At 38.4% G+C, this 27,662-nt stretch overlaps 1 protein-coding gene and 1 long non-coding RNA gene across 2 annotated transcripts in view; one reads left to right on the top strand and one right to left on the bottom strand.

Moving 5' to 3' along the window:
* The window catches only part of COL4A4 (collagen type IV alpha 4 chain), a 66,612-nt gene that overhangs the window by 19,481 nt on the left and 19,469 nt on the right, over nt 1-27,662 (top strand). The window contains 33 exon segments of the mRNA XM_032119540.1: nt 417-533; nt 3,152-3,220; nt 3,446-3,481; nt 4,226-4,288; nt 4,749-4,784; nt 4,943-4,984; nt 5,932-6,012; nt 7,432-7,485; nt 8,628-8,687; nt 9,263-9,307; nt 10,309-10,362; nt 14,235-14,304; nt 15,787-15,891; nt 16,477-16,641; nt 17,208-17,300; nt 17,634-17,797; nt 19,640-19,712; nt 20,974-21,080; nt 21,412-21,595; nt 22,175-22,243; nt 23,270-23,381; nt 23,834-23,919; nt 23,922-24,041; nt 24,609-24,770; nt 25,413-25,441; nt 25,443-25,584; nt 26,100-26,109; nt 26,731-26,756; nt 26,759-26,824; nt 26,827-26,862; nt 27,246-27,353; nt 27,603-27,617; nt 27,620-27,661. Coding sequence (XP_031975431.1) covers nt 417-533; nt 3,152-3,220; nt 3,446-3,481; nt 4,226-4,288; nt 4,749-4,784; nt 4,943-4,984; nt 5,932-6,012; nt 7,432-7,485; nt 8,628-8,687; nt 9,263-9,307; nt 10,309-10,362; nt 14,235-14,304; nt 15,787-15,891; nt 16,477-16,641; nt 17,208-17,300; nt 17,634-17,797; nt 19,640-19,712; nt 20,974-21,080; nt 21,412-21,595; nt 22,175-22,243; nt 23,270-23,381; nt 23,834-23,919; nt 23,922-24,041; nt 24,609-24,770; nt 25,413-25,441; nt 25,443-25,584; nt 26,100-26,109; nt 26,731-26,756; nt 26,759-26,824; nt 26,827-26,862; nt 27,246-27,353; nt 27,603-27,617; nt 27,620-27,661 — 2,641 coding nt within the window.
* LOC116448718 lies at nt 1,472-19,678 on the bottom strand. Its single transcript, XR_004242090.1, has 3 exons — nt 19,299-19,678; nt 4,421-4,551; nt 1,472-1,729 (listed from the first exon to the last, which is right to left on the bottom strand). It is a non-coding gene; the product is annotated as an uncharacterized LOC116448718 (long non-coding RNA).

Below are 27,662 nucleotides of genomic sequence, written 5' to 3'. Positions count from 1 at the left end.
AAAACATGAGGCTGCTTGAGATGGCTTTTGTGGTTTTTTTCCAGCTTTACAGCCACAAGAATGACTCTTTGCTAGAGAGCAAAGAGTCTGTATTCTCTGAGAAGACAGAACATTACTTTTTCACTCAAGTGAAAAACACAGTCTAGTCCTCTTAACCAGTGTTGTCGCTGTTATATTTGCTATGCATCAAAAAACCCAAATAAACAAAAGACTTACATAATTTGTTCTACACCACAAAAAATTCTATTCAGAAGAGAAAACATTTCTAATGCAAAAGAGTATGAAACCAGGATCACTGTGAGATGTCATCTGATTCAGATCTAAGATACATTTGTTTCTGAACTGTTCTGTTAATTTAAAAAGTAATTCCCCATTAATCATGGTGTATTTCTAATCAATATTAAACTGTCTTTCAGGGACTCCCAGGAAGGGAAGGACCCAGAGGCAAGCATGGTTTGGATGGCTGCAATGGCTCAAGGGGAGACCCAGGATTTCCAGGCGAAAACGGTTATATAGGACCAAGAGGTCCTTATGTATGTGAAAGGCATTCCGACTGTACACGTGCATTTCCTCTCCAAGCTAACAACTCTTAAAATTACTCTTAGACTATGGCATCAGCTTTACAGTGCTGCACAGGGAATTCCCCAGCATTCTTACTCAGGTTAATGCGAGTGAAACACACTGCCTTAACAGATTAAGCTTGAATGTGAAATAAGCTCCTATATCCTTGAAGTACATGCAGCCGCCTTGACAGTTAAATTCTGACTTATTTCCCCAGAATGTAACCACAGCAGCTGAGAAGGAGTAGCTTGAAACCACCATGCCATTCATCAGTACTTGAAATTTCTTAGAAGTATTACTAGTAGGGACATACATGAGGTAACTTAAAAATAAGTGGAAGGTTCAACAAGCCTAAGTCCTGTTATACTCTAAGATTTTGTACCACTTTTTTACACATATGTGCTCTGTGCGCTCCTAGTCTTGCCTGGGTATATATCTGCATATGCGGAGATTATTTCACAGTTAAAATGTTTGAAATTAGCACTTTAATATGTGTTATTTTTGCTGTTAAAATGGAAGGCACTTTAAATATGTTTAAGTAGCTGTGTTAGCAGTACTTGACTACTGCAGATAAAGAGATTCATGTCAGTAAGGGATATAAATTACTGTAGCTCCAAAGAAATTTTGCTGAACAGATCTAGTCACCAGTCTTTGACTTTTTGTGGAAACAAGTTTTAGTTCTGAATGAATAAGAGCTGATGAGTTGGTCTAACAGCTTCCCTGAAATTTTCTAAGTAAAACAATAAAAACAACTGCACTTTACATGAAAAATCAAATGTGTTTAGTGAGAGCTAAATAAAATGCTGAATTCAGCCACTAGAAAAATGTGGAGAGGGTGCCAGAGTGTAATGATGTTATTAAAGATAATAGCAATTAGAGTAATATACAGTTTCAATTTGGACTTGTAATAAATGCTATGAAACACACAACATGATAAAAAACTTACTAATAACCTCATTTGTTATACTTCTGAAAGTAACTCATTACTTCTGCTGAAACTCTAATTTCACCTGTATTTTCTTACTTACTATGACCTTCAAAATAGTTTTACTTTATGTTAATTAGCTAAATGACATAAAGGAAAAATGAGACATGGGACAAAATACAGCACAAATCTTACCAATTTCAGGAGCATGCTCTTTTGCAGGCCTAGAAAAGTATTTGCAACCTACAAAAACAGGGAGACATAATGAGCATGTAGCCTTGGATATGCATACTAAAATTCCAGTGCAAATTAATTTAGCTACCCAGAAAAACAACACATAGTAACCATATTTTCTTGTGTGCAAGAATGCTCTTCCAACCTCTCTATGCAGATTGCCTATTTTAAAATCTATTTGTTGCACCAGGTACTAACTTGACTGTACTTTACAGCCAACATTTTTATCTTATTCTTATTTATAACATTGTCCTATATGATTTTATTTAATGCTGTGTGCATATTCATCGGCTTTACTTCATTTGCCTTGTTGGAAAATAAAGAAAGTAATTTCTATTTGTAAGGCCTTACCTAAGTCACATAGAACATAACAAACTGAATCTAACAAAAATATTTTATTATACAAGAGACTACATGTAAAATTACTGAAGATAAATACAACTTTTGATTTGTTTATTGTGTTCCCTAGCAGCTGTTGTTTACCTGTAATCTGTATCCAGTCTACTGTAGCTATATCAGCTGCAGGCAGCTGTAATTCTTCCTTTTATTGTACCATTCCAGGGAGAAATACCTTTCCTGTTTCATTCTGACTGCAGGATTTGGACAGCCAGTTTAGGATATCATGAACACTGTACCAGTACAAAGTGGTTGACAGTATCCCATTTTATTGAACTCACTAGTCAAGTGGTTAACTTGGTTAAATTATATCCACTGTATTTGGATTTCAAATGGAAAAACTTCAGAAATAATGTCTTTATATATCTGTTCTTCAGATACGTACATATCATGCTCTCAACAGTAAATTGAGCATTACAATTAAATTTTGCAAAATAAATCATCTGTTCCTGCTAAGTCAGATTGAGTTTTTGAGGGTGCTACCATTAGCAGAGTTTTATAAAGGACCCCACAGCAAGTACCATGGGAACTTAGTTTTTAAAATCCAAGGCTCTTAGGTATCAGATTTTTTAATAGACTGAAACAGGTTTCCTAATAGATGGAAATACTGAATATTTTGCATTTAATACAGTCCATACTTTCATTTTTTTAACTGTATGCAGTATCACTCTCAATTCTTCTGAATCACAAAATGAACTTCTGTAGAAGGCTAGTACTTAAAGACACTGCCTCCCTGAAAGAAAAAGAAGGCATATTGATACTAAAGGCAAGATTTGTGAAGATTGTAGAAAATTGAAGGACCCAAGTGCTAAGGAGCACCTTAACAAAGCAGGAGTCCCAAAGATGTGGGACGCTGGTTTGCTCAACTGTACAGAAGGTTTTGTTAGATAAAATGATCATTCGTGATCCTAGTGGATTACCTTGTGATGTAGGGGCACCAGAAAGTCACAGCCTGAGAAGTTATCATACAGTCTCCATGGAAATGTAGGATATAAGTAAGTGGATCATGTTTTAAAAGACTCTTTTTCTTTAAAGGGAATTCCGGGGCAAAAAGGAGAAAAAGGAAATTCAGTGTATATTTCACGTTTTGGAAAAGGACCTCCAGTAAGTATCTGATTGTGAAAAAATCATCTGTTGTAGGAGAACATGTATGGTAAATGTAATTGTTCCATTACTCCACACTAGTTAATAAAACTTGGTGCAAAAAAAAGAAATTAAAAACATATACACAACTGTAACAGATCGTTTGGGATCTTAGTATCTGTAAAGTTAGAAAATACCCACAAGAAATCTTGAGCTGGTTCATTTGCTAAATGATTGTCATTACAGGGAGAGAGAGGTGATCCTGGACCCCCTGGCATGCCCGTAAGTACAGTCAGCAGATTCTGTACCTGCTTTTTGTCTTGAAGATCTTTCAATTTTTTCTCCTTAGTGTGGTAAGAAATATTGGAGTTTCTCCCTGCCTGCCTTAAATAGCAAAATTCCAGAATAAAGTCTGAGAAACATTAAGTCTGTATAGTCTGTTCCTATGGCCAGTTCACGCTGGCTGAAAAGGAGCAGAAACAGATCTGTCCCCACCAGCATTAGCTGTGTGGAGCAGCTGATGCCCTGATACTCACAGAATATTTTCTCTATGAAATCCAAGATGTGACACCTTCTTCTACAGTATATGAAGGATCTCCCAAGAAGATGTAGCACTCTGCCATATTCTCACCATAAGAACATGCAAGAAGAAGAGAGAGTTTAATTTTGTTGCTGAATTACACTCTATGGCTTTGGGTTCCTCTTGTTATGCCCTTCAAAAAGATGTTCACTGATGAACTGTATCAAGTCCCCACACCTGCAGCACAATTGTTGACAAAGTGTACTCTCAATGCATTAATAATGTATAACTGTGCCTTGTCCGGTATTACCCAGAAACTGGAGCTGGGCTGCTCTAGTCACAGGGAGGTTTCAGGCATGATGCAAGCTGGTGTAAGATTCTGGGTGGAATCCAGTGGCCAGTAGGCTGAGTCCAAGTGATGGAGGCATTTTGGAGGGGCTCATTTTGTGTAGAAAAGGGCAAGTTCTTGCTGTGTTCACAAAAAGATCTTTTGCCATCTTTTCCAGGGACCTAGAGGGTCAAGAGGTGCAATGGGCCCATCAGGATACCCAGGCCATCCAGGCTTGCCTGTAAGATCACCACAGTTATACAGCCTTAAGATATGCATTCATTCTTGTCTACCCATTTTAGAACTTTTCTTAATGTGAATCAAGTCTAAAAGTAACTTTTGAGGCAGTTGATAAGATAAATGTTTGCTTTACCTTATGAGTTTGGAAGTTGAGGAATGTGTTGTTCCTTCCCATGTCTGCATGAACATGTTTCATCCCGGCAGTCTGTGGTCATGGAGAAATGCTCCTAGTGCTTTCTCCTTAATCCCTTTTCCCCAGACCACCTGTGGGAGACAGGAAAGGGGGAAAACAGAGTTCAGCCATCCTGAAAGTAGTGACCAAGTGAAGTAAATTGCATTTTGGAATAGGTACACCCCAAGAGAAAATTTTGCCTCTAAGTCCTACAGGCAAGAGGAAATAATTTTCAAAACAAGCTGTCTCTAAATCAGACATATTAACTTGTCTTCATTCTCTTTTTAAGGGTATTCCAGGTTACCCTGGTTTGCCAGGTGAACAGGTAGGTAATGACTTCTGAAGTTGTGAAATAATAATTTATACAAGTATTTGAAATGTTCATAATGTTTGTTATCAAGTTTTTTGGAAACATTTTGTGATAAACTCTAATGTTAGTATTTTCTGATCATGCTGAAACTGTATACATTCTTTATCAATTAGGGAAATCCAGGGATTGGAGTGGATGGACAAAAGGGGGAGCCGGTAAGAAAACAAATAATATTAAATATATTATTGCTGCAGAATTAGAAGAATAATATAGTCTTGTTAGGTTCCCTGGAACCCATTCATTTTTGGCTTTCTCTCCTGCTAATTGTGCTAGAACAGAAGTAGTAATACAAGTTACTGAATCAATTAATTCAGAGCAGAAATTATTCCTTTAGTGAGCTGCATGCAGGAATCAAGCATATTCTGAAGATTTTGAAAAGCAACAATCAATGTTAGTTAGCATTTACATACATTCTGGACAGATAATGCCTAGGTAATCACAACAGCATTTGTGATTTCTTAGTGACAGGGGCTGGACCAGATCAGTCCCTGAATCTCATCTCTTGCTAAGTTCAGAACAGATGTCAAGGAAAGGGTGTAAGAAAAGGACAAGCACATAATAAATAGTTCCTCTACCAGTCTCCACCTATATTAGCATACTCAGGATATATAGAACCAATGTGGAATATTTGATTTTTCTTCTATGAATTTGTCCAGTCAGTTCTTAGAATTTGTGCTAGTGTCTAATATACACAACTTTCCATAGCAAATCAATAGTTTCATTTCACATTCCCAAAGTCTTGTGCTCAAAGGCTTTGGTCTAGAATATGAGAGACTATATATACACATAAGACATTTGACAGTCCTGTAACTACTATCTCCACAGCAGATTTGGAGCAGGAGCCAGGAGTTCTCATTTATTTCCTTAGCTGTAACATTATTTTTAATGACTCAGGAGAATAGATTAGATTGTCAACCTTGCTCATCTGGGCAGATGGTAAAGAAGTTTACAGATGTCAGTGCAAACCTTTATCTGCAGGTAGTTAGTACATTTTCAGTGAGTACAGAAATACACAGTGCTGTAGTAAACAGGAAAACAAGCTGAGTGTCACCGAAACACTGCTTGGAACAGAATGTCTCTGCTGTTCCTTTGGCTTCTACAGGGCGACATCGGACTGCCTGGGCTGCCTGGGTCACCACTGTTAGTTGGACCTCCTGGAGCTCAGCTGTTCAAAGGACAAAAGGTATTAATTTTTCATCGTATTTTACAGTGCTCAACTTGGCAAGTACAATTCTGTGATGTAATTTATGCAAGGATGGCATAAGACAAACCTATCTTTCTGTAAGAAAACACCAGCTGCAGCAGAATCCTGTGTTCAGCACCCATCCTACAAGCTTTCAGGAGAGGACACCCCATGTCTACTTCTCTGAAGGGAAGAGTAACTTGATGCAGAAAAGAAATACTGCCCTTGCTTTGGTTTTCTTCGCTTTTTGTCATTAGAAAATTGTATTTCAGTCATCTTGGCAAATTTGATTACTGTGCTATTGAATCTCTTTTGTGGCTCCTCGCTAATACTTTACATTTTGCACATCACTTGCAACTGTGTGTACTCCAATGTACAGTTTTGAACTAACCCTAACCCTTCTAGGGTGCTCTTTTTAATATAAAAATTAAGTGTGATTTTGTTGTCAATTTTTATTGCAAGTTTTATAATCACAGAATCATAGATAGAATGGTTTGTGTTGAAAGAATCCTTAAATATCGGCTAGTCCCAATCCCTCTGCCATGGGCAGGGACACCTTCCACTAGGACCAGGTTGCTCAAAGCCTCATCCAACCTGGCCTTGAGCACTTCCAAGAATGGGGCATCCACAACTTTCCTGGACAACCTGTACTTCTTCAACATCACACCTAATATAGCCACAGCTGAGTGGCTTAGAACATTAGAATGTTTGTACCCCTCGTTATTTTTTAACAAAAACTGTGTTACAGAGCCCATATTGGAGCCTCTGTGTCCTCAAGTCTGATTTCCTCAAATACAAAAATGAAAAAAAGGAGTTGGCATTTCCAGCTCCTGCAGCCTCAACTCAGGGAACCAGTAGATTTCACATGTTGGATCTTGGGCTTTGATCATGCAAATGGTTGCTATACAGGTGTATGAAGAAGAGAGAAAGGACCAAAAGAACTGCCATAAACTCCCCAGGTTACTGGGAAGTGGGACATTTGCTGCTGTACAACACATGACACAATCATGGCCATGTAAGCAGCATGCACCCCATTCAGACTGAGGCTGTGCTCAGAAGTTTAGATTTATGCTCGGGAATAGTTATATCAAACCAAGAAGAGCAGCAAAGTAAAAAAAGGACTACTGTCATGCATGTTTGTAGGAACAAAGCCTGACCAGCAGGTCCTTGCAAGTGAAAAGATACGTCTATCTCCCTCCACAGTCATTATGCTGGTTTGACAGCATTAACAGAAATAAAGATAAGTATATAAATGTTTGTCTTGCTTTTCTTGTGTCGAGGACACCTAGAGAAACACACCCAGTGTTTAAAAAATGCTGTTTAACAATTCTAATTCAGACCAGGACTTTAAAAAAGTTAACCAGCACATAGGCATATCCTGCATATTAATATACACAAAAACTTTTCTTTTATATGTAGGGCCAAAAAGGATTACCTGGGGTAACAGGATACAGAGGGCCACGTGGACCCAAAGTAAGTAATGGGACTTTTTTTTTTCCACGGTGCTGGCAAAGTCCGTCAGTTGTTATTATGTTAAACTTCTAAAGCATTTTTTGCTGTGAAATTTAATCACCACCTAAATCAGTGTGAAAGCAAAACTATTTCAAAACCCTTTGGAAAATCCTTCTGAGTCTGTTTTATACATACCTATTGAGTGTTGCCTGGCAGCAAAAGGTCAGTGTTGTTTCCAGTTGGGCTGTTGACATAATGGATTGGAACAGTGAAGAAAATACAAGTACAGATTATTTTTCCTCAAGAAGAGAAACAGAGATGATCTGAATGTGTTCTTAATGGGGCATGATGTATATTTACCACAGTAGATTAGGGAAAGATTTTAACTTCACATTGTGGATATCCCCAAGGGTAGAGAAGGCAGAGCCACCTGCTTGGAGAAAGAGTTGCTCTTTACTGTCTATTCTACATTTTCTTTTCTTTCTGTCAACATGATCAATTTAAACATTGGTGTGCCAGAGGAGGAAGCTACCTGCCACAGGCAGGAAGCTACCATATCACAAAATATCAGAGGATAATTGGAGAAAAAATAATTACTTTAGTTTATGTTAAAAACTTATTTAGCTTTGTAGCAGAAGAGAAGAAAAGAGAAGAACGAACATCACGTTTCTGAGTCATAAGTCTAGCACTTTTTCAGAAGTTCATTTTCCATCATAGAAAGTCCACTGTTACTTGGCACTTGAAAAGAGAACTAACCTAATCTTTTTCTATCAGATTTAAATTGAAAAAGATGGGCTTTAGATGCGTGCACCAGTACTAGTTGTCTATGTAAATGATAATACATGCACTTGTTAGTCATAAGCAGGAACAGAGAAATCGGCTGAAGCAGCTCAAATGGTGCCCAGAACTTTCAAAAAAATACAAATTCAACTGCTGAAAGAATATGAAGCTTAGAGAAGAGACCAGAACAGGTTCCTCAAATAACTGGAGCTACTTAGGCACTGCTGGTGATGCTGTGTGAAGTCAGCCCCAGTGACTGAGCCTCGCAAATGAAACATGATCCATTGATATAATGTATACATCATTTAATAAATGTGAACAAAAAATTTATGGCACACTTCACTGAGCATCTTGGTTAAAAAAAACTATTTTGACTGTTCTAGGGTATACTTGGGAGAGGAGAAAAGGGTGAAAAAGGTCTTCCTGGATTCCCTGGATTGCAGGTAAGAAAATTCACTATAATTAGGCAGTTTAAGTTTGCAATTTCAAGAAAGACTTTAAGGATTTTTTTAAACTAATCTGTCATGCTTCTTGCATAGAGTATTTAGGAGACTTGCCCTGAGACTTAGCCTGTCTCAGGCTTAAACATAAGCTCATATAGACTTTCCTTGGAAAGAAAGTAAATCTGTAGGGTTATCCTCTAAATACTTAGAGCTTCTCAAAGCTGTTCTGGAATAGCACAGTAATTCATGTTCTCCATACATGCTGATGGCAGTTTTTTACAGCAACTTTACTTGTGCTTGATTTGCCTAACAGTGCTGAAGTGGAACAGCACTTTAGCATACTATTGATGCAATATGGTAAAAAAATTGAGTGAAAACCTGACTGGCTTGCTTTGGTCTATAGTTCTAATTCATGTTCATTTCTCATAGAAACTATTCGCAATGCTTTGCAAAGTTTTTGGAAGATATCCCAAGTAATATTTATCTGTGTAACATTAACTGTCACCAGTTCTGAATAGGTTTAATTCTGAGTAAATTTTTACTGTTTTAGCTTACAGTCTACTTGTTTTTATTAGGGTCATCCTGGTTCTTATGGACCTGCAGGTTTTCCTGGAATGAAGGTATGAAGGCATAAAGTATAAGCAGCTCCCTGAACAGTGGGATCAGTGAGATTTTGTTTTCTGTGGATTTGAGCAGATTTGAAATTTCCACATACTTCACAGCTCAGATTGCATTCCTTCCTTTCTCTTTGCTACCTGTTGCCACAGAAGCTGTATGAACTCTGTCTTTGAATTTCTGCCACTCTTTTAAATTTGGCTGAAATTTGCTAACGAAATCTGAAGTTGCAAGGAGGAGGAAAAGTCAGTGGGACACACATACAGCATAATAGAAAAGTTATGCAGCATGTTAACTTTGTTTTTTATGGTGACACTGTGCAATTTTGTGGTGCATGCATGTTTTGTTCATGTTTCTGGCTAGAGAAATCCCAGTGATGCTAACTCTGCTAAATTTTACTTACAAACTTACAACATCCTACTGGAATAAAGAACAATAGCTGTATGTATATCTTGCCCAAATCTAGTTAAGGTAGTGATCATGCTATTCATAAATCACATTAATGTATAAATATTTGCCTCTAGAGTTATGTTCCAGGTGACTGTTTTATCTGCAAAAATACTTTTCACTTTGTTTTTCACTCCTGCCTACCTAGAAAGTTTCAGTACTGGCTGGATGAGTATATTGAAAAATCATAAAAAGAGAAGAGAGCTGATACGCAGCTCCTTTCCGTGCAGTAGTTTAAGAGAGTCATTCAGCAGGCAGCAAACCAAGCTGCATTAAGCAGACAGTCTGTCAGAGTCTGCTGATATGTATTCCAGCTAATTCTGTGCCCCAGCTTCGCTGAATCTGCTGACCACTGTCTGAATAACCTGGCAGTACATGCTGTGAATTTTCTAACACAGGAGAGTCTATGAAACACCACCTCTTGTATGAACCCAGTGAATTCTCTGAAACAAACTGTGGACACAATTATAACAGTACTGTATGACTGCCTTACTGGGTTTTGCTCAATTAATTATGTCTTTACAGATAAATCAAATTGTATTTATGTGATCCTTTCCAGGGTGAAACAGGATTTGCTGGTTTTCCTGGACAACCTGGCTATCCAGGCATACAGGTGAAAAAATGACCACACATTCACACCCCACTTCCCTCTGTACCAATGTTTCCTCCCAAATGTACCCACTTATCAGGCCATTTCCCTTTATACAGTCATAATTTCTTTAAAGATTTACTGTTTTCATGATGGTTATAGTTACTCATCACTGTGGTAGTAAATAACAATGTAAGAAAATTCCTAGCTGGGGCACATGAGAGTGGGAATTCTATTTTACATACCATATGAATTGTTAATCCCAATGGCCAATAGTTACCTGTAAATATACCAGGATAGCTACCTAATCCATGAATTGTAGTATTCTGCAAGGTATTCATGGTTGAGCTGCATTCTGCAGGGAGGTATGTGAGGCAAAGGAAGCTGCTATTTAGTTAATAGTATGATCCTATAAACCAGGATGAAAACTAGCTCCAAATGAGTGGCAAAATTCCATTCAGATGGGCTTGTTTGCATGATTTACCAAAATCTCTTGGCATGTGTTCAACCCGTTCACATAAGTAATTGTTCCAAGATGTTTACTGGAATGGTAAGGAAGTTGGACTCCTTCACACCAGCTGTGTTTAAACATTTCCTACTTGGTTCACTTTTATTTTACAATACATGCTGCTTTCTGTTAGGGATTAGAAGTGTAGGTGTCACATCCCAGGGCTAAACAGTAAAAGAGGAAAATATTTAAAGTGTGGAAGAGATGCTTGAAATAATTTCAGAAGACCCAGGTGTCAGTCTAGTGACATTTCAGGACATAAGTTTATGGAATTTTCTTCTGCAGGCTTCAGAATCAATGAAATTCTGACTACTGGATCATACTGTAATTCTAAATAACAACAAAGACTTGAATGAAGGGAACTATTATATTTCCTGTGGAATCTACAATGCTAAAGCACACTCAGTTCTGGATGCTACCCTAGAGGGAGTAAAGCAGCAGTGAGTCTAGCCAGGGGGGAAGGCCTAAGGAGTCCTGGGATAGGGTCCAAGTGGTCAGCAGTGAATGAGCAAGAGAAATGAAATGCTGCAATGCAGAAGGTGGGTGACAGATTCATCCATAGAGACATCAAGGTTGAAAAAGCTCATCAAAGTTATTACCACAGTACAGAGGACAAAAACAGTATTGCAGAAATTGTGACATCAATGAACTTGGCTTAAATATTCTGGAATACAAAAGTCAAGGAGTATTTATTTCCCTCTAAAATAATTTTTTTGAAAGCTGCATATAAACCAGTAAATTTTCTTCAAGAGATCTGCATAAAAATCACCTCTGTTATAAATGAAAGGTTAAGATTAGAACACACTCTACATAATCTGTGGCGACACAAAGAAGTAAACTGTGGCTGGTGCAAACTTGTCATAAGTAGTATACATCTAAGGACACAGTTGAAAGCACACAAATATAAAGCAACAAACAGGTTTTCAAGAAGCATGTTTACAAATGAGAAATGACAAACACATGAAGTAAATAAGTAAAGTACAATAAAAACATCTGGCTTAGTCACAGACTGACTTTCAAAGTTAGGATTGCCAGGAGAATGCTAGACCAGTTTCTTCAGCCAGGATTTCAATTATGTGGTCATACCTGGAGGGAAAAATTGCCCACAGATGTTACTTTTCCTCTCCTTTGGCTATTATCAGCTTCACAACACAGTGATATCATTTAGATACTAATTAAACTGAAACATTGCATGTCAGATTTAAAGAGAAAATTCATTGCGGTCCAATACTCCCAAAACAGAGAATCAAATCTTAAGTGTTTTGTTGTTAAAAAGTTCTCACCCTGATGTACAAATTGTTTTAGTTTGGGGCATCGTTAACAAACTAGAGACAAGTAATTTCATAAAGAGAATAGTGCATTCCTCAGACTCCATTGATTAGCCCACAGCCTGAATAGCCATCAGTTAACACTACAAACAGTAAACAAAAAAATAATTAATTGTTGGTAGCTTATGCTAGGGAAAAGCTTGAAGTCCTGCAGTAATGAATCAGAAAGATGAAATCACAGTTGCTAATGCACAGAGCAAAAGAAATCAAATCAAGTATAGACACAACTTAATAAAAAAAGGTTAACTAATATAGATATGCAAAATCCTGAGTGATTGCACAGATGCTTTAGGTTTGCTTGGGAAACAGTTGGAGAAATCTGATTATTCCTGAAAGGGGCAGATCTATCCAGACTGCATCAACTGTTCAGCTGGTCTCACCAGCTGTTGCTTATGATCCAGTAAAAATCACATGCACTGAAGGAACAAGAATATGATTAAAACTTCTCCTGGGAATAGCCTGTCCTTGTGTAGATTTTTCTGAAACAAACATGTTCAAAGAAAATCTAAGATGCATTTGCATAAAGACTCAGAAAAAAACCCCAGTTGCATCGAAAGTAGATTTCATCTGTAAAAAATGTTAACTGTTGCTAAAAACAAAAAATGGACTTCAAGGAATTGTTGCCATACCTTTTGACCCCTATGCCTGGATGCTGGCAACACTACTGTTTTTTTAATAAACTGTTGACAAGTTGAGTCTCCTGAAATTTCTATGGGAAAACAGTATCAGTCAACAAAATAATCCAAACAGATATATGCCATTGTGTAGGAGTGTACCAACGGTGAAAACACAGCAAATAGGCAGGTACCATCCAGAGCTAATAGCCTAAACCAGATTTTCAGAGACCACAACTGAAATTTTCCACTTGAGATACCAAGAACAGAAATGTTTGACCGTGGCTCATTACTCTTCAGTTCTTTCTTGTGTTCTGGTTGTGTCATTTAAAAATCAGCACAAAAATTATATAAGACTTGGGCCAAGTACATCTATCGTACAAATCTTTGAGTATTTATCATCATTAAATTAATCTTAAATCTCAAAATCCTTTCTAAATTTATCAGAGAAGGAAAAATGCTAGATTCACATTTTCTTTCCTGCCACACAGAAGGCTCTTCTGTGTCATTAGGGAAGACAAATTCATGTTCCTTTTTAAAAGAACCAAAGATGACACAAGGATATTTTTTCATTCTGCAAGATACAGTCAAAGGAAACAGGCCAGAGATCAAGAGGGCAGCAGGCAGTGACAGAACTGTCTAATTACTGTAGAGAACAATTTTTTTTTTTTAAGCCAAGAAAGAGGCATGGGTATCCAGTTTTGCAGTCCCAGTTCTCCTTGTCTGTGTCCTAAAAGGCCCTGGAGTCCAGTCCTGGGAATGCAGCCTCACTATGCAGTTCCCACATTGACATGATTGTTTTCTCAGTTCCCATTTGCTGAAAAAGGAGGGCTGATTCCTAATCTACAAAGCAAAAGGTCTAATACATTTTGCCACATAAAAGACTTCCCTAAAGTCCTCTTCACTTGCAATTCTAAGTATCAAAATCCAAGTTAATTTAGAAATCCTCCAAGCAGAAGTGATTTTCCTCACCATTAGTAAGCACTTTTATGTTTCCCTAATGCAGATGTTATAAGAGCTTTGAGTATCTCTTACCGTTGATAATAGCTGTTAGACTGTGAAACTGTTTTTCTTTATACTTATCTGACATAGAAGTAATTTCCTAATTCTAATATAGAATTTCTGTAATTTTTAATTACAGATTGATTGTTAAAATACCTCAATTAAATCAATACTGTTTTACTGTGGTTGAGTCATCTTTACAATAAATGAATGAAATCAAATACAGCAGTCACATGTTCTGAAGAATCAAATAGATATGTGTGATAGGTATATTACTGTTTAGTCACTGGTATACTGAAAGATAATGATTATTTTAAATCTTTTTGCTTGGTTTTAAATGCTGTAAAGTGTCAAAATCAAGTTTCCTTGGTGGTATGTGTCACATCCTTACATACCTCCCCATTGTTGAAATATTCAGTTACATCTAGTACACTATATTTACAGGGGGATCCAGGAGAAGAAGGGCCTCCAGGTCCTCCTGGAGCTGTTGGAACTCCACTGCTTCCTATAAAAGGTTATACCTATTTTTGACTTGTCTTTGTGCTGTATAAAGTGCAGGATGTGTTTTGCTAATGTGTGTGAAAGTGGTCAATAGGGGTGCAGGGGACAGAATCCTAAAATGTTCCGAGTGGCCACATACTGTGTTTATGTGTTTGGCCATGTTTTTGTGTGTTTGTCTCGCTGATGTCCCTGGAACTCTGTGAAACATACAAGTGTCAGATTAAATGTTTGTGTGAAAGATCCTCGTGTATACAGTCACAACTAGACCTGAGGGACTCTGGTTATTGGACCTAAGCACATTTACAAGAAAGCTATGAAAAATAAGCCTATGCTGGATAATGGACAGCGAATAAGAACACCTGCCTTCCCATCACAACTTAGGATTCCTATTTTCAGTATTGCCACAACACACAGATTTTAGACTACAATCAAGCTTCCTATTGCATAGCAGGGGCAAAATCCTGGGACTAGTATGCCCAGCAGAATACCTGTCAGTGTTATTACCTTCCTCACTAAACCTCAGGCTGGGTTTTTATGTCCCAGCTCCCTTTATCCCCATCTTTGTTATCTAATCGGTGAAAAGATGTGTGGAAATTCTTATTTCCTAGCAGGAAGCAGTGGAAAACAGCTAGGTCTGCTGCCTGGAAGGTTTTGCTTTTGCATCTAATACTGGGGGAGTTTGTCTTGTGAGAACATTTCAACAGAGAACTCATCATAAATTGTATTTCTAGTGCAGCACTAGAAATTTCTTGTGATCCCAGAAGTAAGTTACAACAAAACCCCACTTCAGCAGAAGCTCCCCATTAGATAGGGGTCTCACCCTAAAATAAATTTTTTCCACAAACTTCCATGGTTTCCAGTCCATACAGCAAACAGCTTAACCCCATGCTTAACACCCAAGTAACATTCAATCGTGTGCGTGGTGTGTGAGTGGATACTATCTTCAGAGAAAGAGCCTTTAGCACAATAGGGAGCAGAACTACTGCCAATATTTTCTTTTTCCAATTTAATGGAGCTGTTTACATCTGATTCAGGTTTTCTTTGTTAGTATGTGATTGCAATTTTAAATTTTATTATTTGTAGCATTTTTGAAAATACACTTTTAAAAATCTGGATAATTTCAACTAAGGTGATCCTGAAATGACCTCCCTGTGTGCACTGCCAAAGTACATAACACGAAATCCATATTTATTTTAAATACTACATGTGTTTATTTTGGGCAAACATTTCTCTCAGCATTTTGTAATACATAGCACAGATACTTCTACAAAGTGATGAAGAGTTAAAAATGTGCTTGTGAAGTGGGCTGGAATCCATAGAAAAGTAACCAAATCCTCCCACCTTAAAATTAAATTGTTACACATTTTAAAATGTTTCATAAACTATTTTACCCTTGTATAGTTTTCAAATTATAATTTTGGTTGCAGTTTAATTTACATATACGCTGTCAATTCCATAAGGGGTTCAACTCACATGTTTTTGTAATTCTCTGTAGGTCCTCGAGGAGATCCTGGATTTCCGGGTCCTGTCGGTGAAATGGGCTCAGTTGGACCAATTGGTCCTTCGGGCCTTCTAGGAAGACCAGGATACGATGGAAGAAGTAAGAGAAGTAGAGGACAAATGTGAACTATACACCAGAAGGAAAGAAAGCAGCTGAAAGAAAACTGTTCTTTGTTCTTGCTTGATGCAATTCACTAACAGTAAAGACTCTTCAGTAAAAATATTAACTCAGCACTTAATAGCCAAAAAAAGAAATAAAATGATCCAAGCAGAACATTAGAAATGACTAGAAAAGGAACAGAAAACAAAGCAGAATACTACCATGGTAAACCCATGTAAATCCACAGACAAAACTGTGTCTGGAGTGCTGTGCTTAAAATTTCTGTTCTCCATCTCAAAAAGATATAAAGGGAAATGCTGAGGATGGCTTTGCTCCGTATGAGGAGCCAGAGTAACTGGGATGTCTGGAAAAGAGATAATGGAGGGAAGGAGGAAAAGAAGCATTTGAAGGTCTACAGCAGGAGCCTCTTTTCTTGTGGATCCTGGAAAACCTGAAGATTTGGATTTAAGCCTTTGTTATATAGAAGATGTTTTTCAGGACAGTCCTGAGTGGTCTGGAGTTTCCTCCTTGGTATCTTTCATTACTGTGAAGCTGTATGGGCTGTTTACCTTTCTTTTTTTACAGGTCTGCCTGGCATGCCAGGAGTAAGTGGGGCACCAGGACCTCAAGGTTTTCAAGGGGACCCTGGTTTGCCTGGAACAGGTGAATTAATCCCAGGAAGACCAGGATTTCCTGGACCACCAGGCCTACCGGGACAGCCAGGAAGACAAGGGTTACCTGGACTACCCAGTAGGTTCAATAGCAATTCATATAACAAGAAGAGAATTCTGTTATATGAACCATTCTGTTCTGTTATATAGAACCATCGCTTTTGTTTGTCCTACAAATAACAGAGAAGTGAAAAGTGCATTTTGACAGATTATTTCAAACTTTACATGGGATGTTGAAAATATTTTTCTTATTGGCTTTTGATCAGTGAGATTTCAAGATTTTCATAATTTTCTGGGTGATTCAAACCCACAAAAGTAACACATACATTAAAGTTCTCTAAGAATATACTGCCTGAAGTTAAAAATACTGAGGGGGAAACCCAAACCTGCATCCTTTAGAAAAGAAACAAGTAAAGTTCTAAGTAGAAAAAATTAGTAGTGGCAATGAGAAGAAATGTATCAACATCAACTCCAGCCATACTGTCTATTGCAGTATGATCTATAAACAACAACTTGTAAAGCATTTAATGAGATCTCTAACTCTTCATGTGAGAGTAACAAGATAAGGGAGAGGAGAACACATGACCTAAGCTGTGGAAACAGTCAACCTGATTTATACTGGCTGTAAAATTTGCCTTTTCAAAGGTGTAATCTGTACTGACAGAGGGATCCCTGGAGAACCTGGAGCAAAAGGTCAGATAGGCCCTCCAGGAAGAAAAGGTGCAAAAGGAGAGAAGGGTAAGTTGGCCTGGATAAGAACAATTTGAATATGAAACCTTTGCCAGATATGTCAGATCTAAATGTGCAAGAAGTCTATGGCATCTTGGAGGATGAGGCCCATCAAAGGGCAGAGTTAGACACGCTGTTGGCACTGGGGCTTCTGAGTCAGCAGAGTCCTGTTAGTGCAGAGTTACTCAGCACTGTAAAGGGAGACTTATAATCCTTTCAAGGTGAGATAAAATGAGATAAAATGGTCTGTGCACTACTCACACAGAAAAGAAAAAGGACAGCATTATTTTTTGTGTATTAACTTTGCAACTGTTTCAATGTAATTTTGACACATTCATGTAGGAAGTCAAGGCCTCTGCTCATGTAGTGCTGGTCCTCCTGGTCCCCGTGGCATGCAAGGACCTCCAGGTACTCAAGGAAAGAAAGGACAAATGGGATACCCTGGAAGATGTGGAGAAAGGGGCGACCCAGGCATATCTGGTGCAGTGGGATCACCAGGGCTCCCTGTGAGTAGTTTTCACGAGCTTCAGTAAATAACACCAAGTTACCTCTCAACTCAGGAGGCATTTAAGCAGAATGGTGGAGACAGTGCCCAGGAAAATTATCTGAAACTTTTATCTACTTTAGCTTATTACAGTCTAGTGAAACAAGCTTTTATTTTTGGAAACAGACTTACTTTCTTTAATGTGCTTCATATAGTTTATCTTATTCCCCAGAGTGAGCAATAATTCAAAACACCACTTAATCTAACTACTTTAGGAATACATTATAAGATAATTTATTGTTCTTGCTGTGATTTTGATCTACTACTTCTGGTCTGACATATGGAACGTATATCCAGGATGCTGCAAGCTAAATGATGCCAAATAGAAGGTTTCTTTTTTTTTTTTAGAATATACTTTCTTGTGTGCCAGAGGATTTTTTTTTTGAAAATAGAGATAAATATGCCCTGCTTTGTAACTGTTGCATTATGGTTGGGTTTTTGGGTTGTTTTGGGGGGCATGTGTTTAGAGGCAGTTTTGTGCCTTTTTTTTGTTGTTCTTGGTTGGTTTTATTTTTTTGAAATTTGGTTTTAATAGCAGAACTGTTTTTTTCACATAAGGAATTGCTTAAAAGTTTCCAGAATATTTTCCTTCAAAAGAAAAAAAAGCAAACAAATCCACAGTGAGTGTGAGAAAAGGAGGTGGAAGGGCTCTCATTCAAGTTACAAGTTTCATTACAAGGTTTACATTTCCTCTTTTTTTTTTTTTTTTTCTTAAAACACTATTACTTGAGTGGTATATGTGAGATTTTGATCTTTTTGTTACTTCTGAGAGTATGCTGTAGCACTTGTTCTGAAGTAAGGCTTGAAGCCTTATCCTGAACTTTGCTGTTCTTAGGTTACTTAATTGAGAAACAAGGCCAAAGTAATCACTTTGGAAGGAAATAATTCACTTCAATACAGAAGTGCTTTGGTCTAATGGAGCATTTTTCTCCATTTTTCTGCTCTCTTTTCTCCCCAGATATCTCATTTTGCTTTTCAGACACTGCTAACTCATCACTGCCTGCTTGAAGATCTAGACATTGTTACAAATAGTCACTTCTAGTTTCAGATACACATTTTTCTCCTGCCTGACTTAAAATTGTCAGTCACATTATAAACAGTATTTGTTCCACCTATTTTTAAGGGAAAGATTTTGAATAACAGAGGAAGCTGCCTAAATAATACCCCAGTTTTTGTACCTTAGTGGCCTTTTAATTCTGTGTAGATTTCATATGGTTAAATATATTCATCCACATGTACTGTTGCAAGATTGGACCCTGGCCAACCATGATATGAACATTGCACTCTGCTTGGAGAGCTGAAAGCAAAAATCAGCATAAAAATATAGAAGAGTATTTCTTTTCCCCTCTAAAGCTGTCAAGCCACATATTCATCTAAGAATACCATGTACCTAACAAAAGGCAGATGAAATGTTGTATTGATGGCTTTGTGGATTTTCATTCAGAAAAACAAGCATCACTTACTTCCTGCTGTGTTCCTTTCTGGGAGGACAGCCTCATCCAGCAGTCACCACCCTCCAGAGATTCCCTTCCTTGGTGGATTGTGGGTTGAAGTCTGCAGTGGGACGAGTTAATGAATCATTTGTCTCTTCATATTCTTGTGTTTGCAGTCCCACATCTGTACAGCCATGGGCCCAGTGCTTCTGGCATTCCAGTCTCTTTCAGTTGTGTATCTGTGCATGTGGCAGACAGAGTCAGGCTGGAAAGGCCACGTGCCATTCACACTCCTCTTTTTGATCATCAAAAGAGATTCCTTGCTGGAGATAACTGACAACTCGTTCTCATTTTTCTTTGTCAATGATAAGGGGACTCCTGGTTCTGCTGGACAGCATGGGGAAAAAGGAGAGAAGGGTGATCCAGGAAGAGTTAGAATAAAAGGTAAACACACATTTTACCATTAACCTTTTTGTTTTCCTATACAATGTTAATTTACTCTTTACTAAATCCATTAGTTCAGTAAGTTACTGAAACCTAGAGGGCATATGTATCCAAAGTGCTCTCTTGGTAACCATCTCTTCTGCTAAACACAAGATCAACGCAGTGTTTTGTGGTTTTTTCTCTATATTGAGCCATAAAACAGTTTTAACAGCATGTTATTAATGCCAACAAATGACTTTTCACGTCATGCAGTTGATAATTGGAGTCTTCCAGAGGTCTGTACAGCAAAGACTAAGCAGAGTACAAATACTGTGAAATCATGAAGAAATATTATTGTACAGAAGCCACCTCCTGAAGTGTCATATACCAATATCATAGCTGTTATCTCAAATTAAGCCACCAACATCCTTCTTAGGAAAACCTCAATCTCAATGACTATTCAGATTCCTCTCCTATTTCTAAAAATTACTCCTGACCAGGCATTGAAGAGAAACAATAGGCCACCAGTTGCACAACTGGAATTCTTGTAATTAAATAGATCAAAACCTCTCCACAGTTGTGGTTATGATTTGCAAAAGCAAAAGAAACAGAGAACAATAAATTACAGCAATCTGATGGCACAACTTAGTTAGAAAGGCTAAAATAGTTATTCAAACAAAAGATTGTCCTTCTTATTGTTTATAAAAAGTTAGCTTAGCTTTGGATGCCTGTGGGTTTTTTACAGATGTTGGAGCAGGGGAAAACATTTGCTTTTATTTGCAAAGGTTTTTTTGACACAGCAGAATGAATCTTTGTGTTAGAATAGTTTTACTGTCCTTTATGCAGAAGTTACTTTTTCATAAATATTGGTGCAAGAGAAATCAAAGCAGGGAAGAAAATAAAAACCTTTGGGGAATATGGATGCAAATATTCTGCATCATAGAGCACTGCTATATCCTGACTTCACTGAAATCAAGAATAAATCTCTGACTGGTTTCAATGGTAAAATATTTTAACTCTATACATAAGCATGGACAAAAGCCACATTAATGTGGTGCTTGTGAACATGTGTTTTACAGAGAGACCAAGTTGTTCCATCAGGTATCCAACTACAAACTGCTTTCCTAAGCCTAAAATGCCACATTAAGGAATGTGAATTTAAGGACTGTGAATTATCATGAAGATATGATCAGTGGTTACCCAGCATTTCCTTGAGCAAAAATACCTCCACCTGCCAAAATTACTGCAAATATTTTTTTTCTTTCCCAAAAAATATTTTAAGGATTAAAAGGTGAAAGAGGACCTACTGGGGTTCCAGGATTTCCAGGCCAAAGAGGTCTTGATGGCAGAGATGGGGAACTAGGATTGCCAGGGGAAAAAGGAGCTGAGGTATGTTTGACTTTCCCAGACGTTTTTTCCATTTTAATTAACACATTATCTTATGAGAGGTTATGAAACTTTTTATCCATTAAAAATTAGTTTCTTGTATATATTATTGCTTATTTTGGCATTCCTGATTATAATCTCTGCATATACTGTGTGCCAATATTATGGGATCAGGAAACAAAAAATACACAAACAAAAAATACTAATGTCATCCATGTAGTCTTTTCATTGTGAAAGAGTGTTTCTCCAGATAATTCTCAAAAATGCTTTTTCATAATCAAAGAGAGGAGAGAAATTATGTCTTGCTACTTCTTACCGAGAATTTTTATTTCAGGGCGATTCTGGAGTAGCGATTCTGGGTGACAAAGGATTCCCTGGGCTCCCGGGACCTCCTGGGGTAAAAGGCCAGATGGGATTGCCTGGCCTGGGGCTTCCTGGCCCTCCTGGAGCCAGAGGTAGCCCCGGAGACTTTGGTGATATGGGTAATGTTGGGCCACCTGGTCCAAAAGGCCAGAAAGGTAATTTTGAATGTTTACGTTAAGAAGGAAACAACAAAATACATGTTTAGATGTTTGGTGGCATCCATCATCCATTGTGGTTTAATATGTATTATATACTATAATAATATGTATGATTCTATATGTTTATCTATATGTATACATACAGTGCTATTCATTTATGGTGAAAATACTAATTTATAGGAAAACACAATTTATACTTAAAACTTGGCCTGGTTTTTGGTTATAAAAAAAATCAACACTGGTAGCTGTAGATAGAATTGAAATGAAAATACTGTTTCTTTCTTGCAATAGAGAGTACTGTAAAACAAATTGCCATGACAATTAAAAAAAAAAATCTTTGTCTTTAAGAAATACAGCTGTATTACAATTTGAAATACTACCAATATTCTATAGAAAGTATCGATATTTTTAGATCCTCCATCAGTATTTCACTAATATGGAAATAACAGTGTGCATAAACATTCACTTCATGTTTGCACATCTGGTTGGGTAGTTCCCCAGAAATATTACAGTAAGTGTTCAGACTCCATTTAATCTAAAATCAAATATGCCAATTTCTTCTCCCTCTTGCTTCAGGTGAAACTGTCTGTATTACGTCGCCATATCCTGGAAATCCAGGTCCCCCAGGCTTTAAAGGTGTTCAAGGTATGTTGATACATTGGACAATTTTTGATTTTAACTGAAATGGAGTTTTTAAGTTGCTAATTACAGAAAAGAGGCTATCCTAAAAAGCTATACTCTTCTAGTTTTTCAACAAAATATGTGTTTCAAAATGCAAAATGGCAAATATGCAGGAGTGTACTCTAATAGAATCAAGGGCCAGACAGCTGCAGTTCGCACCATCAGAAGGTAGGCAGGCTGCCTCCATGGAAATAATTAAATCAAGGTAGCTTCAAACTCTGTCCTGCCTCAATTAAAACGCTTGAGAGAGTCTGTAAAATATGGCTGGAGTTGGATAAGGCCTAGAGTATGTACACCTGGATACCAGGGAAAAGAGATTGCAAGGCAAAGATATGCTGCAAATCTGTAATTTCTAAAACTGCATTGCTCATGGCAACTTGCAATTGAGCCCTAAAATCTCAATATTTATCACCATTACTTCAACTTGTTAATCTTAAATTCAAAGAACTCACCCGGGAGCTGGCAAAATGTTGCTTGTGATCACCTCCAAGACATTTGAAATATCCCAGAAAATTCAGAAGAAATGGACATAGTGAATTTTCAAGCTGCTTAATATGGTATTACACAGCTCCCTGACATCCGTGTTATGAGCGGGAGCAAAAATTTATCCGGACATGAAAGAACAGGGATGAGTGTACTGAGCTCATCTGCACCATTCCTGAAGCAGGACATAGCACAGGAGAGTATAAGAACTTGAGCTGACACCTGTCATTCACTAGGTTAATAGTTGATGGCCTGTAACATTAAAATGCTGTAGGAAATATTTTTTTTCTAATTGACTCTGGTCATTTGCAGACTACTGTTAATGGAATGGGGAACACGTTCATTTAGAAAAACAGCACACATGCATTTGTTTGTGACTCTTACCCAAAAAGTCAGAAGCAGCTTGTTTACAAAGTATATGAATTTGCATGGGATAAAAATACAATCCTTAGATCACACATTTTAGCACTCTGTCAGCTTTTTTATGTATCTCCTTTTTATTTCCAGGACAAAAGGGTTTAAAAGGACTCCCTGGGCATCCTGGACCAAATGGTTTTGATGGGCAAAAAGGCCATCGAGGGAGGCCAGGAGCAGGAATCCCAGGGCCAGAAGGTGAATTGTGCTTTTCCTAATTCGGGAGAGCGGCTGGTCAAGTTGCAATGCATACATGCAGGGAAAGGTAGGATAGGGTAGGGTAAAGTAGAATTGAATTGAATAGTTCAGTGTCCAGAGAGGAAATATTTTCAGAAAACTGAGAACAATTAGTATCATTTTAGCAAAGGCACTGAACTGGACAAGAGTGACAGTACTCAAGACAGATGCTGCCCACAAAAAAACCCCTGTCACTTCCCACAGGAATTACCTCCTTCAACCCTCACGTATCCTTAGCTATAAATAAGAAACATGAAATTTAATTTATTATGTTATTTTTCTTTGCAAGGTGATAATTTAAATCTGGCTAAATTTGGACTACAATATTCCACAGTTTCAGGGGGAAAAAACAAAACAAGAAACCCAAACACTTCATGAATTATGTCTATTTGATTTAAAATTGTATCAACAGCTTTCGAGCACAGCTGGTGAGCCTGGTGATGAAGGTGAAAGAGGATCTACAATTGATGGCAAAAACGGCCTTCCAGGTCCACCTGGCATAGATGGCCCAAAGGTCTTCCAGGTGACACCACATACGGCCCTCCAGGAATCCCAGGCAACAGGGGACTGCCGGGACCCCCTGGTGCACAAGGAGCAAGGGGTAATCCAGGCATTCCTGGACTTCAAGGTATGGGCCAGTTCCTATGAAACACTTCTACATGTTCAAAGGACAAAATGTGAGCAAAGGTGCTCCTGGTTCAGATAAAAACTTGCTCTCCATTCGGATCCATAATGGTGACTGTGACCAGTACTCCCTGTTTTACATTTTGCTGTTTGCTGCAGAGATGTCTCCACAGCACCACTTACTCCCACCCATAGAGGATATTGCTGTCTCCTTTTAAAGGTCTTCCTTTTGCCTGGCCATAAGCAGATACACCCATCCTTCAGTGCAGGGAACACCTACAGAACTGAGCCAGTCCTGTGCAGGCCAGTGAGTTACTCCCAGTTCTGCTCCTACACATCAGAAAACTATCTTCTGTACCTATAGATGAGGGTGAATTTCTGTTCCTTAAAGAAAGAAGCTCTCCACAACAGCCAATTCCAAATTGCAGAAAAGATACTCACTTTTACTACAAACTATGCAAAAACTAGAGGATAAGTAAGATAAGTAACTGAACATGTACATTTCAAAATTAAAATTGGGAATTTTGAGGGACAGTGAGTAATGGAACTAACAATGTGGGTTTTTTTCCAGGACAGCCTGGCACCCCAGGATTTCCAGGTGCCAAAGGTTTTAGAGGCCCAGAAGGTGATGTAGGAGCACCAGGATGTCCAGGCTTCCCTGGCTCACCATGTGTCACAGGCTTACCAGGGCCACCAGGACTCAGAGGTGTCATGGGCCTGCCAGGACCTCAAGGTACACTACACCCAGCAGGTTGCCTCACAGCTCTAAGCTTTGCACACATTTTCTGCCAGATGTCATTTCATAATTTTTGTGGCTGGCATGACAAATATTTCCATGGGGGCTGCTCATTACTGGGGGTGTACATAATGTTTTGCACATATCTTTAAACTCAAGGAATGTAGACTCTGCATCTCAGGTGTTTCCCAGTTTCCCATCCCATGCTGTTCCTTAACTGGCCAAATCACAGTGGGTTCGCTATAAGTAATAAACAAAGAGTTGTCTCTTATCTGTTGTCCTGAGTAACTTTAACTGAGCTCCTGTCCTTACTGTGATACTTTTATCTTCCTTATTCTTGAATGGAAGTGTTATTTAGGAAGAGCGAGGAGACATATATCAAAAATATTTACAAATTAGTAAGGATTTTTCACAGTGCTCTTCCATTGTCTGTCACTAAAGAAATACAAGAAAACAAACATTCCAATTGAAAAATCTAGGCAGGGCCATGACTCCAACATGGTAAGAAAGTTTTCAAGTTATTTTGCCATGTTTGATAATCTTCAAACTTATACCAAATCTATCACTTTCTACTTTTTAGATACAATTGCTGAACTTTTGCCTGCATTTACATACATAGATTCAAAGCTCTCTTCTCAGGCTTACCAGGCTTTAAAGGTCAGAGGGGAGGACAGGGGCCTGGCTGCGCCACCTGGAATCAAAGGTCTCAAAGGCTCTCCGGGCTCACGAGGTCTCCCAGGTCCTCCAGGCTCACGAGGTCCCCCAGGACTTCCAGGCAATAAAGGACTCATTGGCTTCCCAGGAGAAACAGGTATGTTAAATATCCTGCAGACCACCTCACCTGTAAGTTCCCTTGTAGAGGGAGCTCTTTTTACTGCTAAGGTTAGAAGTACTTTGGAGCCATCTCCTTTTCCAGCTTCAAGAGTAAGACTGTGCAGCAGGTTAGAGTCAATAACCATAGAACCATCCCTTGTTTATCCTCTTATGATAAAAAAAAAAAGGGATGGAAATAGTTTGATGCATCTTGGTGCATCCTGGTGCTTTAGTTGTTTTACAACACCGACATATTTCTATGTATTATTTCCTGACTATTTGTAATGGTTGTAATATGCTATAATAAGAGGAATATGTTTAGGGTTAACAATCCCTTGGCCAGCAGTCCTGAAGGGCAAATGAGTCCAGGAAGGCTGAACATTATTCAAGAAGGAAATTTTTAAGGCCATCCCCATGTGCCGAAGATGAGCCAGCAGGGAAGATGACCAGCTGGGCTGAACAGTTTTACCTGGAACTGTATGAACTAAAGAAGAAGGGACAGGGCACCGTCAGGAGGACAAGGGTCGTCTTAAGGTTATGGAGGGAGAAAATCAGAAGGGCCAAAGCCCAGCTAGAACTCAATCTGGCTACTGCTGTAAATGACAATAAAAATGTTTCTAAATGTTGCTAAATACATTAGCAGCAAAAGGAGGGGTAAGGAGAGTCTCCATCCTTTATTGGATGGGAGGGGGGAAAACATAGTGACAAAGGATGAGAAGGCTGAGGTACTTAATGCCTTCTTTGCCTCAGTCTTTAATGGTAAGACCAGCTGTTCTCTGGGTACCAGCTTCTTGAGCTGGTACAGGAGTGCAGGGACAGGGAGCAGAATGAAGTCCCCCTAATCCAGTAGCCACATGCAAGATCTGATGATGTTTTGGGCATAACTGCTTTAGGAGTAAGGGTAGCATAAATCTCCAGGGGCTGACAGCAGGTAGGGGGAGGATCCTTGCTTCAGTGGAATCTGGGTTTCAAGAGAAGTTTGGAGCCATGCTCCAACTCTTGGTTCTCTAGTTCTTCTGATTTCTTAAGAAGTCCTTCTAAACCATCCTGCTTTTGCTTTACACTATTCTTAGAAATATGACAGCAAACAGTATAAGCAGACTTCAACATGTAAATAAGCATTTCATATTACCAGGAAGCAAAGGATTCAAGGACCCCAAGGATTCCCAGGACTCCAGGAATACAAGGCCCAACGGGAATCTTTGGTGTTAAAGGTGAAGAAGGAAAAAGGGGTCTACCTGTCCTAGTGGAGAATGTGGAGATATAGGAATGAAAGGTTTGTAAAAATTCCACTTCACTCTGTAGTTATATTGCTGCTATGTTTAGTTTTGTTATTACCTGTGTTAAAAACCTGTTTACTTTTTTATAGGAAAGAAAATAATCATTTGCAAGGTGCATCCCAGGCAGTTCAAAATTATGTCTTTCATAATTTCACAATCTGTTCCTAATTCTTCTGATTTAACATCACCTGGGTTACAAACTGAAGTAACACAAAAAGCAAGGAAAGTATTGCAAATTCTGTTAGCAGTGAGCCTGCTGAAACAACAGAGAACCACAGTAGTATTTAAAGGCTTTCTCTATTAGAAAGTCATCACTCAAATTGATTTCAGGACACGTCACTCCTGAGGATATATTTACATTCATATATTTGCTTCCAAGGTGAAAGGGGGCCTCCAGAGACAGTGGCTTGTGTTAACCTCCGTCTTGAGAAAGGACAAATGGGGGGACCCAGGGTTTCCTGGGAGCATGGACTTAGAGGTGAAAGAGGTAAGTTTCATAAAAGAAAGCCCTGCATACACTCCTCTGATATAAATCACTGGTGATTTTCACAGTGTGGACTCAGGGTTGCAGTAACATCCAGCCACCTCACCATGTTTACAGATTCCTAAACTGGCTGAACAGTTTCTTAGGATAATTACTAAGGCAGTACACCAAGAGTGAAAAACATTGCCATATTGAAATATCAAACACTGGCTTGACTTAATTGTTCATATCTTGTTCTGCAATTAACTTCAGGTGAAAAAGGCAATGCTGGTTCAGAGGCACACGAGGATTTCCAGGGAAGAATGGTGTTCC

This window comes from Corvus moneduloides, chromosome 10 (genome assembly GCF_009650955.1).
Source record: "Corvus moneduloides isolate bCorMon1 chromosome 10, bCorMon1.pri, whole genome shotgun sequence".
NCBI lineage: Eukaryota > Metazoa > Chordata > Aves > Passeriformes > Corvidae > Corvus > Corvus moneduloides.
The sequence above is the reverse complement of the archived record's forward strand: the minus strand, read 5'-3'. Positions and strand labels throughout refer to the sequence as shown.